This window comes from Glycine soja, chromosome 2, assembly GCF_004193775.1.
Source record: "Glycine soja cultivar W05 chromosome 2, ASM419377v2, whole genome shotgun sequence".
NCBI classification, from domain to species: Eukaryota; Viridiplantae; Streptophyta; class Magnoliopsida; order Fabales; family Fabaceae; genus Glycine; species Glycine soja.
In genome coordinates, this window is record NC_041003.1 from 38200644 (window position 1) to 38215133 (window position 14490).

General features: G+C 30.1%; 1 protein-coding gene and 1 long non-coding RNA gene across 2 annotated transcripts; both read right to left on the reverse strand.

The window, feature by feature from the left end:
* Window positions 1-3242: 3242 nt before the first annotated feature.
* On the reverse strand, window positions 3243-3554 carry LOC114371618. Its single transcript, XR_003658064.1, has 2 exons — window positions 3514-3554; window positions 3243-3435 (listed from the first exon to the last, which is right to left on the reverse strand). It is a non-coding gene; the product is annotated as an uncharacterized LOC114371618 (long non-coding RNA).
* A 971-nt stretch (window positions 3555-4525) lies between these two features.
* Window positions 4526-6305, reverse strand: LOC114375810. The gene is made up of 5 exons (XM_028333678.1): window positions 6000-6305; window positions 5694-5912; window positions 5337-5600; window positions 4657-5258; window positions 4526-4535 (listed from the first exon to the last, which is right to left on the reverse strand). Exons 1-5 carry the CDS (start codon window positions 6303-6305, stop codon window positions 4526-4528), a joined length of 1401 nt encoding a protein of 466 aa, XP_028189479.1.
* Between the last annotated feature and the right edge of the window lie 8185 nt (window positions 6306-14490).

Here is a 14490-nt window from a genome sequence, read left to right on the forward strand (position 1 = left end):
ATATCCACAATTATATCATGTCCAAAATAAAAGACAAATTTTCATTTCAAATAAATGTTCTCCAATTTAGTAATTGTTAAGATAAAAATATATTGATAAATTAACATAAATTTAATATCTTAATATTTATTTATGAACCGTAATTTAAAAATGATCTTTTTTTAACATCACAAAATTTAAGAATACAATGAATAATACTACATGAGAACTCGGTTTAAAGTAATGTTCTGTTTTAATATAAAAAATATTTTTTTAATATAAAAAAAATTCTTTTTTAATATAAAAATATTCTTTTTTTAATATAAAAAAATATTCTTTCTTTCATAACGCAAACAATATTTAGAAGTATCTAATGTAGTATTAATTAATATTAAATCTGGAGTAGCTCGGTTTGTTAGTTCGTGTGGCTGGCAATCATAAAGTCGGAGTTTCAAGCCCTCCTCCTAGCCTTTTTTTGTGCTTTTTCATTTATATTCTGGTTCGTAAACTCTTTTAATTTATTTTATTTTTGAGAATTTTCAACCAGCTCTTTTGTTAAATTCAAAGAATATATTCAGTGATTATTATGGTTGTTAAACTTTTTTGTTTTCTAACTTTTTAGGGAATTTTCAATCAGCCTTTTTTGTGAAAATCAAAGAAAAAAAATATCCAGTCTATATAACTAATTAAATTGATCGAAATCGAAATATTTACTAATAAGTTCAGACATTTCGGTTTCAATAGAGATCTCTTGAGTACTATTATAATGCCAAGACTTTTACCCCCCGCCCAAGAAAAAAAAAAAAGGAATGCTAAGACATTCTTAAATTCTTATAAATGTAAAAGTAAAAAAAGAAAGAAAAAACTTCAATAAGAGTTTTGACAAATCACATTCAACGTGTTTAGGTTTAAGCGTATTTTAAAATAATGTCTTCAAGAACGGAACCAGACAAAATTTTAACAAAAATGATAAACAAAACTAATAATGACTAGTTTTTACTATTAATAATTATTTAAAATTTAGTTTCATAAAAAATATCAACACCCCAAAAATTAAAACCTAACAAGTAGATGTGTGGGTTATTTGGTTAGGATATAATTGGACTTTTATTGTTTTTAATAAGAAAAAGATGTAGGTTGAATAATCAAATATATTTGGTGATTAATTGGAGACGCATGTGATGTGTGATCACAAAAGTGAAGTGAGTCTTCTAGGATTTTCCGCCTTGTGATTATATTTTGTGAGGTGTGACTATGTTGAGACAATTGTGTTCATATAAGAGGAGAGATTGTCATTAAAGAATTCGTAAAGCTTGTGAAACACCATCTTGTATTGTGACAATGAAACCCACATTGATTTATAAGACAATCTCACTCGAGAGAGTTGTTGAGGAGTCATTCTTTAGAGTTGTTGGATGACCACATATTAGTACTTGGGAAATGATCACAAGATGTATCTGTCCTTGGGGATGTGGCATCGAGTAGTGACTATTGTCACAAAGCCAGCTTGGCAACCCTGATTGAAGCAAGTCATTATCGATTGGTGAGAGTCTATCATTGTACCATGGTGGAAAGGTGTACTTCCAATAATCATCCTAACTATAATCCTGTGAGACCCGGTAAACAACCACATCACTTTGGTTAATAAATTGTGTGTGACTTCTTGAGTCCTTCTATGTGTTGTTTAATGAAATAGGAAGATTCACCCTTTTATTTTAATTCTTAGGCTCAAATGGCAGCACCTATGGAGATGATGGAGATATCATTTTCTTCACCTTCATCATGTTTCTTTTGGGGTTTAGTTTGACATGCGGTTTTGTGATAACTACTAGGATCTTTTTCTTTTTATGTATTTTGATACTAGAGTAGACCTAGACTTTAGGACTTTTGGCACATGCATATTCAATCATCTTACTTTATCACCATAAGTCTTTTTGTTTATACTTTGGGGTTGTATCTATTTCCCTTTGCTTAGGAAAACATCTATGTTATAACACTCCTTATTATATATGTATGTTTTGTAGCTAGAAATATCTTATTTTTATTCATTTTGTTACACGATACCAACTTTTGAAATTAATCAATGAAAAGTTTTTAAACTTTCAACCTACGGTTTCTTAATTTACTGTATTTGAGCAATCAAATAGTGGAAGCACTACTAGAAAATAAGGTTTTAACATCGGTTATTTAAGACTTTCAACATCGGTTATTAATTGATGTTGAAAGTACCGATGTGAAAATTAGTATCATTAACATCGGTTTTTCAAAACCGATGTTAACTAATAAATACAACTTTGGTTATTTAAATAAGCGATGTTATATGATACGAATTATGAAAAAAAAAATTATAAATCTATAAATCAACATCGGTTTTTTAAAAAACTGATGTTGTAAGTGACATTTAACATCGGCTTTTTAAATAACCGATGTTAAATGTGACATGTGACATCAGTTTTTTAAAAACTGATGTTGTAAATAACATTTCACATCGGTTTTTTAAAAAGCTGATGTTGTAAGTGATATTTAACATCGGTTAGTTAAATAGGCGATGTTATATGATACGAATTATGGAAAAAAAATTATAAATCTATAAATCAACATCGGTTTTTTAAAAAACTGATGTTGTAAGTAACCTTTAACATCGGTTTTTTAAATAACCAATGTTAAATGTGACATGTGACATCGGTTTTTTAAAAACTAATGTTGTAAGTAACATTTCACATCGGTTTTTTAAAAATCTGATGTTTGTAAGTGATATTTAACATCGGTTATTTAAATAGGCGATGTTATATGATATGAATTATGAAAAAAAAAGTTATAAATCTATAAATCAACATCGATTTTTAAAAAAACTGATATTATAAGTGACATTTAACATCGGTTTTTAAAATAACCGATGTTAAATGTGATATTTGACATCGGTTTTTAAAAAACTGATGTTGTAGGTAACATTTCACATCGGTTTTTAAAAAAACTGATGTGAAATGTTACTTACAACATCAGTTTTTTTAAAAACCGATGTTAAAAAATGTTGAGGTAAGTGACATTTAACATCAGTTTTTAAAAAAACTGATGTTGTAAGTAACATTTCACATCAGTTTTTTTAAAGACCGATGTTGTTTTAGAAATTTACTTTTAACATGATGTCTGTTTTTTCAATAAATCCCAAAAATAACCTGCAAATTTTAAAATCAGACCACACAACATTTTATTTTCATTCTGTTTTGAAACAGTTTTTACCAGAAAATTCAATAAGAAATTTACTAATTACTATGAATTTAAAACATATTTAATGTTGAGACATGAATTGTAAATTAAGCAAGTAAATATAAACTACAATTACAAGATTGTCTAAACATCCTAAGTTTCATTTTTCACTTTCAAATAGTACTTTGCCCACTGGTTGCGAAACGCCTTCAATCTTTCTGGTTCCAATGGTCTAGGATCAGTGAAATACTGCATGATATAATAAAACATAAGTTAATAATATATTAGCAATCATAATAATATGAAATTTGGTGAATCAAAAATTACCATTTCCCAATTATTCTGGAAATTTCCTAAGATTATAGTTGACATCCAATGCATGACGTAATACCCACACTCAGTACTTCCTTTTTGTCTATTACACTAAATACATTATGAAATTTAGATATGCAACGTTCAGTACAAATTAGTCTACACAATACTAAAATATAAGTGAAAACATATTGTTTAAATAACTTACTTTAACAACAATCCACCTAGCAGGAGGCTTGGATTTACTTTGTTGAGTATCGTCAAGTCCTTTCAAAGCACTATTGAATACAAACATAGATTCTTATTGTACATTTAAAATTTTGATTTACCTGACTAATGCTAATGCAAATGTATTAAAAAACAACACTGACCTATTAATTATGCCTTTGAGGTAGTTGTCTGGCTTATTATGCAACGAACAAAACCAAATGACAACATTTTCCTTAGGTAAAATGACGACCATTTGCCAATGTGCACTGCAGTGGAGACCAATATATGTTATTATACTATTATACATTATTTAAATTCATTTGTTGAGTTTAAGTTACCCATTCAAGTAGGCTCCTAGGTACACATCCCGTTTTGAATTTTGCATCCAGTCCTTAATGTAATTTTCTGATTCAAATTGTGATTGGCCAGATCTCTGGATAGACTGTGGCTCGAGGAATCCATACACATCGATATTCCCAGCTCGCATACTTGTCTCAGTCATATGCCTATTGTTGTTAACACAAAGTAAATTATGCATGAAGGTAAAACAATAAATTAGGTAACTAACAATAATCTAAATTGACTTACAGAATCCACAACTGTATAACAGATATGCTGAGACATTGACCACCATGTGCAATTTCAGACAGATCTTCATGCTTTATGTACAAGGGAAAGTTTTCATTAAATAGGCCAAACAAGATAGCATCCCACATAACCTGCAATGGCTTCAGAAAAAGCTGTGGAATGGTCAATGTCATTAGATATAGCGGATCATCGACCTCATCATCCGGCCTATTTGCAGGTTTCGCGGGTCTCACAGCTCCCTGTTTATCCAACATAATTAATTGACATAATTTAATCACAGTAAACATTTTAATTGGAAAAATAAGCATTTAATGACACTAAAATACCTGTTCTGATAAACGCTTGACTAGATGTGTCGGCCAAGCAAGGAATGTGTTAAGAGCCTGTCCCATGACCTTAACCTCTTTAGTGGGTACAGGAATGGGAGCATCTACATCTCTAATCTCCTCAACACCAACCTTAACTTGATCATGCAGCAAAGGAATGTTGTGAATTGTTGTAGATCCCTCATAAACTCTTCCCAGGGCAACCAGGCGAGAAGGATATTCTTCAATATACAACCCACATTTGTATGAGTCACCGGTGTCTACATCGTTCCCTGAGGGATCAACACAACTCTCCTTTGTGCTGACACGAGCAGCTGAAGGACCAACATCAGGTTCAGGAGGCAGTGCGAGTCCCTGTGATTGCATTTGGCTGAGGGATAACATTAGTCGTCGAGTGACTTTTTCTGTGATTGAATCCTCTAGTTGGTCCTTGATTTGTTGCGTCAACTGTTGCAGGTATTCGGGAGCAATGGAGGAGGTCCTTGAAGCTGATCCAAAGTATTGTTTGATGGTTATACCGGCTCCTATAGCACGCACACAACCAGGGTGTTCTGGTCGCCCAATGGCAGCAGTCAGTATATCATGACGTCCATGGGTAACAAAGGAACCCTGTGAGGCCTGCTCCTCAAGCGCATCCTGTGAAGAACACATTTATTCTATACTTAATCACACAATAAAAAAAATAATTACAATTATGAATTGAAAGTGACTTACAATCTTGTCAGCAATTTCCTTTGCTGCTTCAGATGTCATGTCACCAGTTTTCTTGGTGCGGGCTAGCTTCCACTTCACGTGTCGTTTGATGGGAGATGGAGGATCAATGACGGTGTCAGTGCTTCCGGATTGAGTTGCTTCCTCTAGTTTTTTCTTTCTCTTCTCATCCATCAACTTTTTTTCTAAATATTCATAACCCCTACGAGACATCACGTGAGGGGCAGTGTTTTGTTTTTGGACGGCCTGTGCTTTTTTTCGCACATTCTGTAAAAATGAAACATTAATGAAACTCATGATTACAATGTATTATAATAAGTTCATTTAAAGTTAAAAAAATGAAAATCCCAAATTAGTTACCTCCCATGAAGGGTCTCTATGGCTCTGGCAAAATTGGGTCCATTTCTCCTTGCTAATGCCGTACATTTTGCATACAGTGTCATCAACACTATCCTTGTCAGCTGCAAGTGCCCATTTCGACGTCAAATCAGACTTAAACTGTCTCCACCGCTCCCCCACAGTCTGAAGTATTTTCTTTTTTGTCCTTAAATCAGATGCTTCAGGGATATCAAATTCAGCCTAACAAAGAGTAAATTAGGTTTTATTAATACTAAATTCAAATATTTGGCTAACAAACAATATGGAACATGAAATAATACATGATACCTGAATATCCTCCCATATCAAATCCTTCTGAGTAATAGGGACATGCTTCCAATTTTCGTATGTGACATCCACCTTATCACGAGCAACGATCCCTAAATATGTTCTAAATTTCTTGCTGTGGGGACCGTCTGCTTTGCCAGTAACAGGATCCACATGGACAAGGGGTCTCTCTGCCCCAACTGGTCTAGTCGCCAATAATCTTAAGCGTGAGGCCTTTCTAGTCCGCTTCAATGGTGGTGACGACGAATGCGATGCTACACCAGTAGAAGGAGGAGGAGGCGGAGGAGAGTTTGACTGTGTAGCCATTTGGCTGTGAAAAAAAAACATTAATTCAATATGTTATAAAAAATAAATGCGTATGAATGTAATTAAATGAATTGAAATTAAGTACAAAATAAAAAAAAAATTACATTAGACAATGTTAATTAATTCTCCTTCATCGTGATCATTACGATTAGCATGAACATCGTCAGTTTCTTCTCTGACGACATTAGGTGACAATTGTGTGGACAAAGGACTAACATAAGTATCAATGTATGAATAATCATCTTCAACATTGACACCTATTGTTTTTCCATGTAAAACCACTGACCACCTTTGATCACAAGGGTCTTCGACATAAAATATTTGTTTCGCTTGTTCTGCCATAATGAAAGGATCATTCTGGTATGCGAGTTTGTTAAGATCCACCAACGTAAATCCCACATCATCGGTCCGCACACCGGTATTACTGTCAACCCACTTACATTTGAAAACACAGACAGTGAATTTGACTTAGTTAAGCTCCCAAATTTCTTCAATGAAACCAAAGTAAGGGATGAAAGCTACACAAGGATTGTCATCATGTACACTAGCGAAGTGTTGAGATTCAGCCCTTAAGGTAACCCCACTGTTTTGCATTGTACTTTTTTGGTCTTGTGCTTTTGTATAGAAGGAATACTTGTTTATATCATATCCTTGCCAAGTTATAACATTTCTTTTAGGCCCATCTGCTAGCTTTCTCAACATTTCAGAAGCATTATCATCAGCCAAGATTGTGTGTTTAAACCAATTTAGGAAAGTCTTGTTATGTTTTTTCAACACTGAGTTCTTCGACATTTTTGGATTACTTTGTTTGACTAAATTTTCATGACGAACTATGTATGGCAAAACTTCATTACTATTATTCAACACATACAAGTGAGCTTGTTGCAAATCTTCTACACTTGGAGTGATGACATGCAGTCCTCTTGAACACTTACCTCTTACTCTTTCGTCATGCCGAGACTCGGGAAGCCCAACAGGTTTAGCTTTTTCAATGTACTCTGAACAAAATTCAATGGCTTCTTCTGCAATGTACCTTTCAACAATAGATGCTTCAAGACGGTGTAGATTTTTGGTATACCCTTTTAAGATCTTCATGTATCGCTCAACCGGATACATCCACCGCAAATAAACAGGACCACAACATTTGATTTCTCTGACTAGATGAATAATTAAGTGAACCATGATGTCAAAGAATGCAGGCGGAAAATACATCTCCAACTCACACAATATAATAGCAGCCTCATTTTCCAGTTCGTCTAACTTCACAGGATCAAGAACTTTGCTACATATAGAATTGAAGAAAAAGCACAGCCGAGTTATGGCAAGCCTGACTTTGTTAGGCAAAATGTCTCGTATGGCCACCGATAACAATTGTTGCATCAAGACGTGACAATCATGAGACTTTAAGCCTACCAACTTAAGATCCTTCAAATGCATAAGGCTCTTAATATTTGAAGAGTATCCTTGTGGAACTTTGACCCGTCGTAGGCATTGACAAAAACTGAACTTTTCCTTTCTGGACAAAGTATGACAAGCTGGAGGCAAGTATATTTTTCTACCATCAGACCTTGGATGTAACGACGCTCGAATACCCATCTCAGCTAGATCTTGACGAGTATTCAAACCATCTTTTGTCTTGCCGTGAATGTTAAGGAGCGTCCCAATGAGACTATCACATACATTTTTCTCCACATGCATAACATCAATACAATGTCTAACATCTAGATCAACCCAGTACGGAAGATCAAACAAAATCGACCTTTTCTTCCATATGCAAGTCTTATTTTTGTCTTTCTTTTGGACCTTTCCAAATATTGTATTTAGGTGTTGAACCCGCTGGAAAATCTGGTCACCGGTCAACGGTACCGGTGCATTTTCATGCTCTTGACTTCCATTAAATGCTTTTTTCAATCGTCGGTAAGGATGATGAGGTTTAAGAAAACGTCGATGCCTAGTGTAAACTGTTTTTCTTCCATGTTTCAGTTGTATGTAGCTTGTGTCTTCTTCACAGATGGGGCATGCACGATGGCCTTTAACACTGTAACCGCTCAAATTCCCATATGCTGGAAAATCATTAATGGTACAAAAAAGCATTGCACGTAAATTAAATGTCTCATTCCGAAACCCATCAAACACTAAAACTCCTTCGTCCCACAACTTTGTAAGGTCTTCAATCAAGGGATTGAGATAAACATCGATGTCATTTCCTGGCTGTCTTGGGCCCGTTATCATCATAGACAACATCATGTATTTTCGTTTCATACACAACCAAGGAGGCAAATTGTAAATCACTAGCAAAACTGGCCACGAACTGTGTTGCGTGCTTAAACTGCCATATGGATTCATTCCATCAGTGGCTAGTCCAAGCCTAAGATTTCTTGCCTCTTTGCCAAAATCCGGATACAAACGGTCTATCTTCTTCCATTGCAAGGAATCAGCCGGATGACGAAGCATTCCATCACAGTTTCTCCCATTTGCATGCCATGTAAGGTCTTTTGCATCGTCTCCATTAGCAAACATACGCTTAAACCTTGGAATGATCGGAAGATACCACAACACCTTCGCTGGGGGGCCCTTGTTTGAGTTTTCATCACTACTACACTCCTCATCATCCTTGAGTTTGTACGTGATACCCCACACCTAGGGCATTTCGACATTTCTTGAAATTGATGTCTGTATAATATGCAATCATTCGGGCAAGCATGAATCTTCTGATACTCCATACCCATGGGACACAATATTTTCTTTGCTTAATAAATATTACTAATATAGTATGTTAGATTGTTAGCCTAGTTCATAATATTTATATTAATATTTTATTTTCTGTCAGATAAAGATTATATCAATAAAAATGATTTTAATATTTAATTATATCATTAAGGATAAATTTATCTAAACTAAGTAACTTTATATGATAGAATAACAAATATTAATTATTGATGAAAAAAAATCAACATCATATATATCAGCACCAAAAAAAAAATATTATGTATATTTTTTTACTGCACCATATCACGTATATGTCAAATTATAATTATAATAGGATATTGACCTTTTTTTTTCTATCTACAAATGACATTATTTACTCTACTTTCACTGATTTAAGAAAGACACTCACCATGAGCTTGCCCCACTCATTCTCTCAAGCAAAATGCTAGGTGCTAAGAGAAATCCAATTAATAGCAACTATGAAATCCAATTAATAGCAACCAGATCACAATTCTGCACCATCGAAGACCATCCAATTAATAGCAACCTTCCTACCCACATGCAAACTTTAATAAACAAGTGACTAGCCCATTCGAAGATAGCAAGAAAATCCTATCCACCATAGTCTGCGCACAAGGTTTCAGCTATTATCTATAAAAAAATTCATCTTTCATTCTATTAAGTTTCAATTATTTTTATTGCTGAAAATGATCTTTAATTTTTGTTTTAGCTTCAGAAACTAGAAGAGTTAAGATAAAACAAATTAATGGATCAATCAAGTAAAATGTATTTGAACAGAAATCATACTACCATTCTTCGAATTGCTAAGGAACGAAAGTTTGCGATGAGAAGAACTTTTTTTGTGAAAGAGAGATGGAGGAATTGGGAAGGGAACTTTTTGTTGAAGAAAGAATTTTTCAATTCAAACTTCTTCTATACGCAACGAAAGTCTATCAGGATCAATTCAGCAAAATCATCCTTTTTCCAATAATTTATTATTTTTTATCTAAAGTTAAGTAGCTTGGGCTTAACGTGCCTGAAAAAAAAAAGTAGACTTTCCTTTACAACTTATCAACTTAACGTAATTTAACTATAAATATTATTAAGCTTGGGCTTAACGTAGATTTTCCAATTATATTTTATAAAAATAATTGCAACTCCAATAAAAACAATTTAACTATATATTATTATTAACGTAATTTCTATTTCTACTACTCTTAAAAACAATTTAACTATATATTGTTATAAATCATGTGGATACATTTTTCCTTTTCCCATATAACCCCAGAATTTCAACAGTTGGCATCAATTTAACTATATATTGTTACAATCTAAACACGTCAGTGGCATCAATTTTTCCTTTTCCCATATAACTCCAGAATTTCAACAGTTGGTCAACTTGAATCTCCTATTATAGAGGCATTTTCATTCACACACCCCAAATTGTTGGAAAAATAAAATAAACAATAAGCAAGAAAAACACACACGTGCTTTTCTCCTAATAATCACCTCAAGCGCAACCAGGGAGGGGATATCCCCAAAATGCTCCACAATTAAGAAAACATGTGACATTTTCATGAATTACGGAGAACACCAAACAAAAATTAAATTAATGCAAATGGCAGAGTAATATATAAAAATGAATTCTAAAAACTGTAAAAGACAACAGAAAAGGGGGGGAAAGAGAAGCGCACCTGGAAGCGCACCTGAGTTCTTCGAGGAGAGGTATTAAATTTGAATTTGTGAATACTACTCTTGCAGTAATTGTGGGACCAATTTGAGGGTTTAGGGTTTTACAGGAGAAATGACGTATAGGCCCAATTTAAGAATTTGGTTTGACAAAAATTAGACACCATGATTTTTATAATTGGTTTCGGGTCTTATTTAACGTAGACCCAACTGAACCTAATATAGGATAACCTTTTTTAAATTTTAAAAACTTTTTAAAAATTAGTAAAATGTTTACAAGAATTTTTAATGTAATATATATTTCTTCAAAATCAATTCTTGATAATCTGAAACAAACATAAGTAAGAATTAGAAAGAACGTGAAAAAATTATTTTATTATTTTATAAATCATGATATTAAATTATAACTTTGATTTTAAAGACTTTCAGCTAGATAATTAAAATTAATATTTTTTTATTAATTGATAAAATCGTGATATTAAATTATAATTTTGATTTTTAAAGACTTTCAAGTTTCAACTATATAAATTTAAATTAATAAATCTAATTTCAATTTTATGATTAATTTCAAATATCAAACAAGCATTTTTAACATTTCAAATCCCAATAGTATATTCCCCAAGTTTAATAAAATTCATATCAACCCGTTAGTTAGGTGCACTTCACGCAGCTAGCAATAAATCAATAAATTAAATAATAAAAAAAACAAAAATCATGAACTCGGAGTTTATATAGATGCGTGGATGTACCTTGGAGTGTTGGTACTATCTAATACACTTTTTCTAAAACTATTATGATTTAGAAAATTTACTATGCATAAGCTGTGTACATAATTTTATATGGTATATGAATTTTAAATTATTTTAGAAATCATATCAATATTAATTTATGGTTAAATAATAAAATTAAATTATTTTACATTATTAAAATATCATCATTAAATTTTATTATTTGTATTCTTAATACAATACATGATTTTTTTTATGTCATTCAAATTTTTTAAGAAATGTGATTAAATAATTTGTTTTATTCTTTAAAAATTACTCTAAAAATTATTAAGATTCATTATCTTGTGTTTTTACTTTATTATTTTTCAACTCATTAATTGATTGACGTGTGTGTATATATATATATATATATAATAGTCACTTTCTTCCATCCTCACACGAGACAGAAAATGAATTTATCTTATGATTCATTTTGTCCTAAAATTGTTAATGTTTATTAGGATATACCTTTACTAAACTATAGTTTTTAAAAACTAGATGAACGAAAAATACGTTTTAATCAAATAAATAATGTATGTATACATTCTATGACTTTTTTGACAGTAAGTTATAGTATCGTAAATTTCTGTAATAATTATATTAAAAATTATATCAAAATATTTTTCAATTAATTGATATTATAAAAAAATTGTAACAATTTTTGTTTGCTACTAAGTATATAAATCAATTAATAAGATTATTTTAATTTAACTAGTGATTTTAAATTTAAGTTTTAATACAATATTAAATATTAATAAGGATGACTTTTTTATAATAAGAACTCGGTGATAATCATTTCATAAATGATAATCATACTAAATTTGAGTGTGTCGTGGTTACCAGACCAAATATGTTATTCATGTTCTCAAACTTAGTTCGTGAATTAAAATTTAAAGTTTTATTAAGTAAATCTAAAAAAAAAATATTTAATTGAGTATTAAAATAACTTTTGACAAAAAATATTCATCACTATTTAAATATAATTTTTTTTCTTTGTTTCTTCTTTCCTAAATAATTTTATTATTATTTTTATTAACAAAAAATTCACATAATTAACAAATGAAGTTAAAAATAATAAAAAAATGACAAATATAATAAAAATAAATTACATGTGGATTATAATTAACTCTATATTTAAAGACTTAAAACATAATTTCCATGTCTCATGAAAATAATTTTATTTTTGTTCTGAAAAATTTGTTTAAAAATAATAAAAATATCATTTTTTTTCAAATATAATAATTAAATAATAATATATTAATAATAAATTTTAATTTTTTTACTATATAATTATTTTTACCAACATTCTATAAAAATTCTATAAAAGTTAAACTCTATTATTAAAAACAATTTTTTTTCAAATTAATTAATATCAAATAATTTATATAAATATGTGTTATATTTAAATGATAATCATGAAATAATAAAATTAAAATTATGAAATTCATTTTAAAAATTTAGTTTAATTTTTAAATGTTTACCTTTTGAATTTATTATTGTTTATTAATTATTATATTTTTTTTAATTAAAATATAATTAATAACGCAATATATGATTTTTTTTTTAAAATATGTAAACAATTAAAAAAATTATATTAACATCAGTTATTTGAAAACTAATGTCGTTAAGCACTTACAACATCGGTTTTCAAATAACAGATGTTAAAACTGAATTTAGTATGATTTTAACATCGGTTATTTGAAAACCAATGTTGTAAGTGCTTAACGACATCAGTTTTTAAATAACTGATGTTAATTTAACATCGGTTATTTGAAAACTGATGTGGTTAAACACTTACAACATCGATTTTCAAATAACCGATGTTAAAATCATACTAAATTCAGTTTTAACATCTGTTATTTGAAAACCGATGTTGTAAGTGCTTAACAACATCGGTTTTTAAATAACCGATGTTAATAGGACGATGTTAAAACTCATTTTTTTAGTAGTGAAGTAACATGTTTATCAAACTAAGATAAGTTTAAATATTGATTATGTGAAAATATGAAATTAGGGTGTTATAAAATTACATGTAAATTACCTATAATGCAAGTTAGTAGTGAAATTTTTGAAGATTGTGATACAAGAGTATGGTGAGATAAAGCAAAATCATTGCCTTCTTTTTTTCTTAAAGAACGGAGAAAGAAATTTTTGAGTTGTCATACTTCAACTTCATTATAAGAGGTAATTTATTATAATTAAAATTGAGAGATAAAAATCAAAAAGTGTCACATAATAATAAAGACCAATTAAAAACACAATTTTAGATTTTTTGAGAGATAAAAATTAAAGGACTTCCTTTTACAAGAAATAAAATAAAATCCATCCATTTTAGGAAAACATATTTAAGTATAAAATGGATAATCGTTAAAATGTATACCTTATTCTTAACGTAAATAATGCCGAGCAAAAACAATCTTAACAAAATTAAAAATGAGTTTTGTAAAATTAAACAAGTTTTCCTTCTTTTTTTTTACTCCTATACTAACATCTCTTAATTGTTTAAAAAATATTATATCAATATCCCTTATACATTTTCACTAACCATCACACCTTTTTCTTGTCTCAACCTCCTGACCCAGTAATCTGGATTTCGACCAAAAGATAAGTAAAATATGACTAAAAATGTTAAAAAGAATTCAACCTTAATTTTATCATATTAATTATTTGTGTTCAATTATTAACCATTATATTGGGTTTCCCTATAACCAAGGTTACTACAAATGTTAAAAAGCAATGAAAAATTTGTGGAAGTTTACAAAATCTCCAAAGTGATTAGTATAATTTATTCTAAAAATATTTATAAAACTAATTAAAAGAAATCTAGAATTAAAACTCTCGAAGTAATTAGTATAATTTACTCTCAAAATATTTATAAAACTAATTAATAGAAATCTAGAATTCAAAGAAAAAGCATATTCTTTCTATCAATGACTATTATAATAAATAAATTTATTTATAAAATAAATTAAATTAAATCCTAAATAAAAAAAAGAGTTCAAACGTGAAATGTTCAATAT

Coding starts and splice junctions, on each gene's coding strand:
- LOC114375810 (XM_028333678.1), bottom strand. CDS start 6,305: ATGGCTACACAGTCAAACTCTCCTCCGCCTCCTCCTCCTTCTACTGGT. Junction 5,601..5,693: donor ATAGAGACCCTTCATGGGAG/GTAACTAATTTG, acceptor TCATTTTTACAG/AATGTGCGAAAAAAAGCACA. Junction 5,259..5,336: donor AGGAAATTGCTGACAAGATT/GTAAGTCACTTT, acceptor TGTTCTTCACAG/GATGCGCTTGAGGAGCAGGC.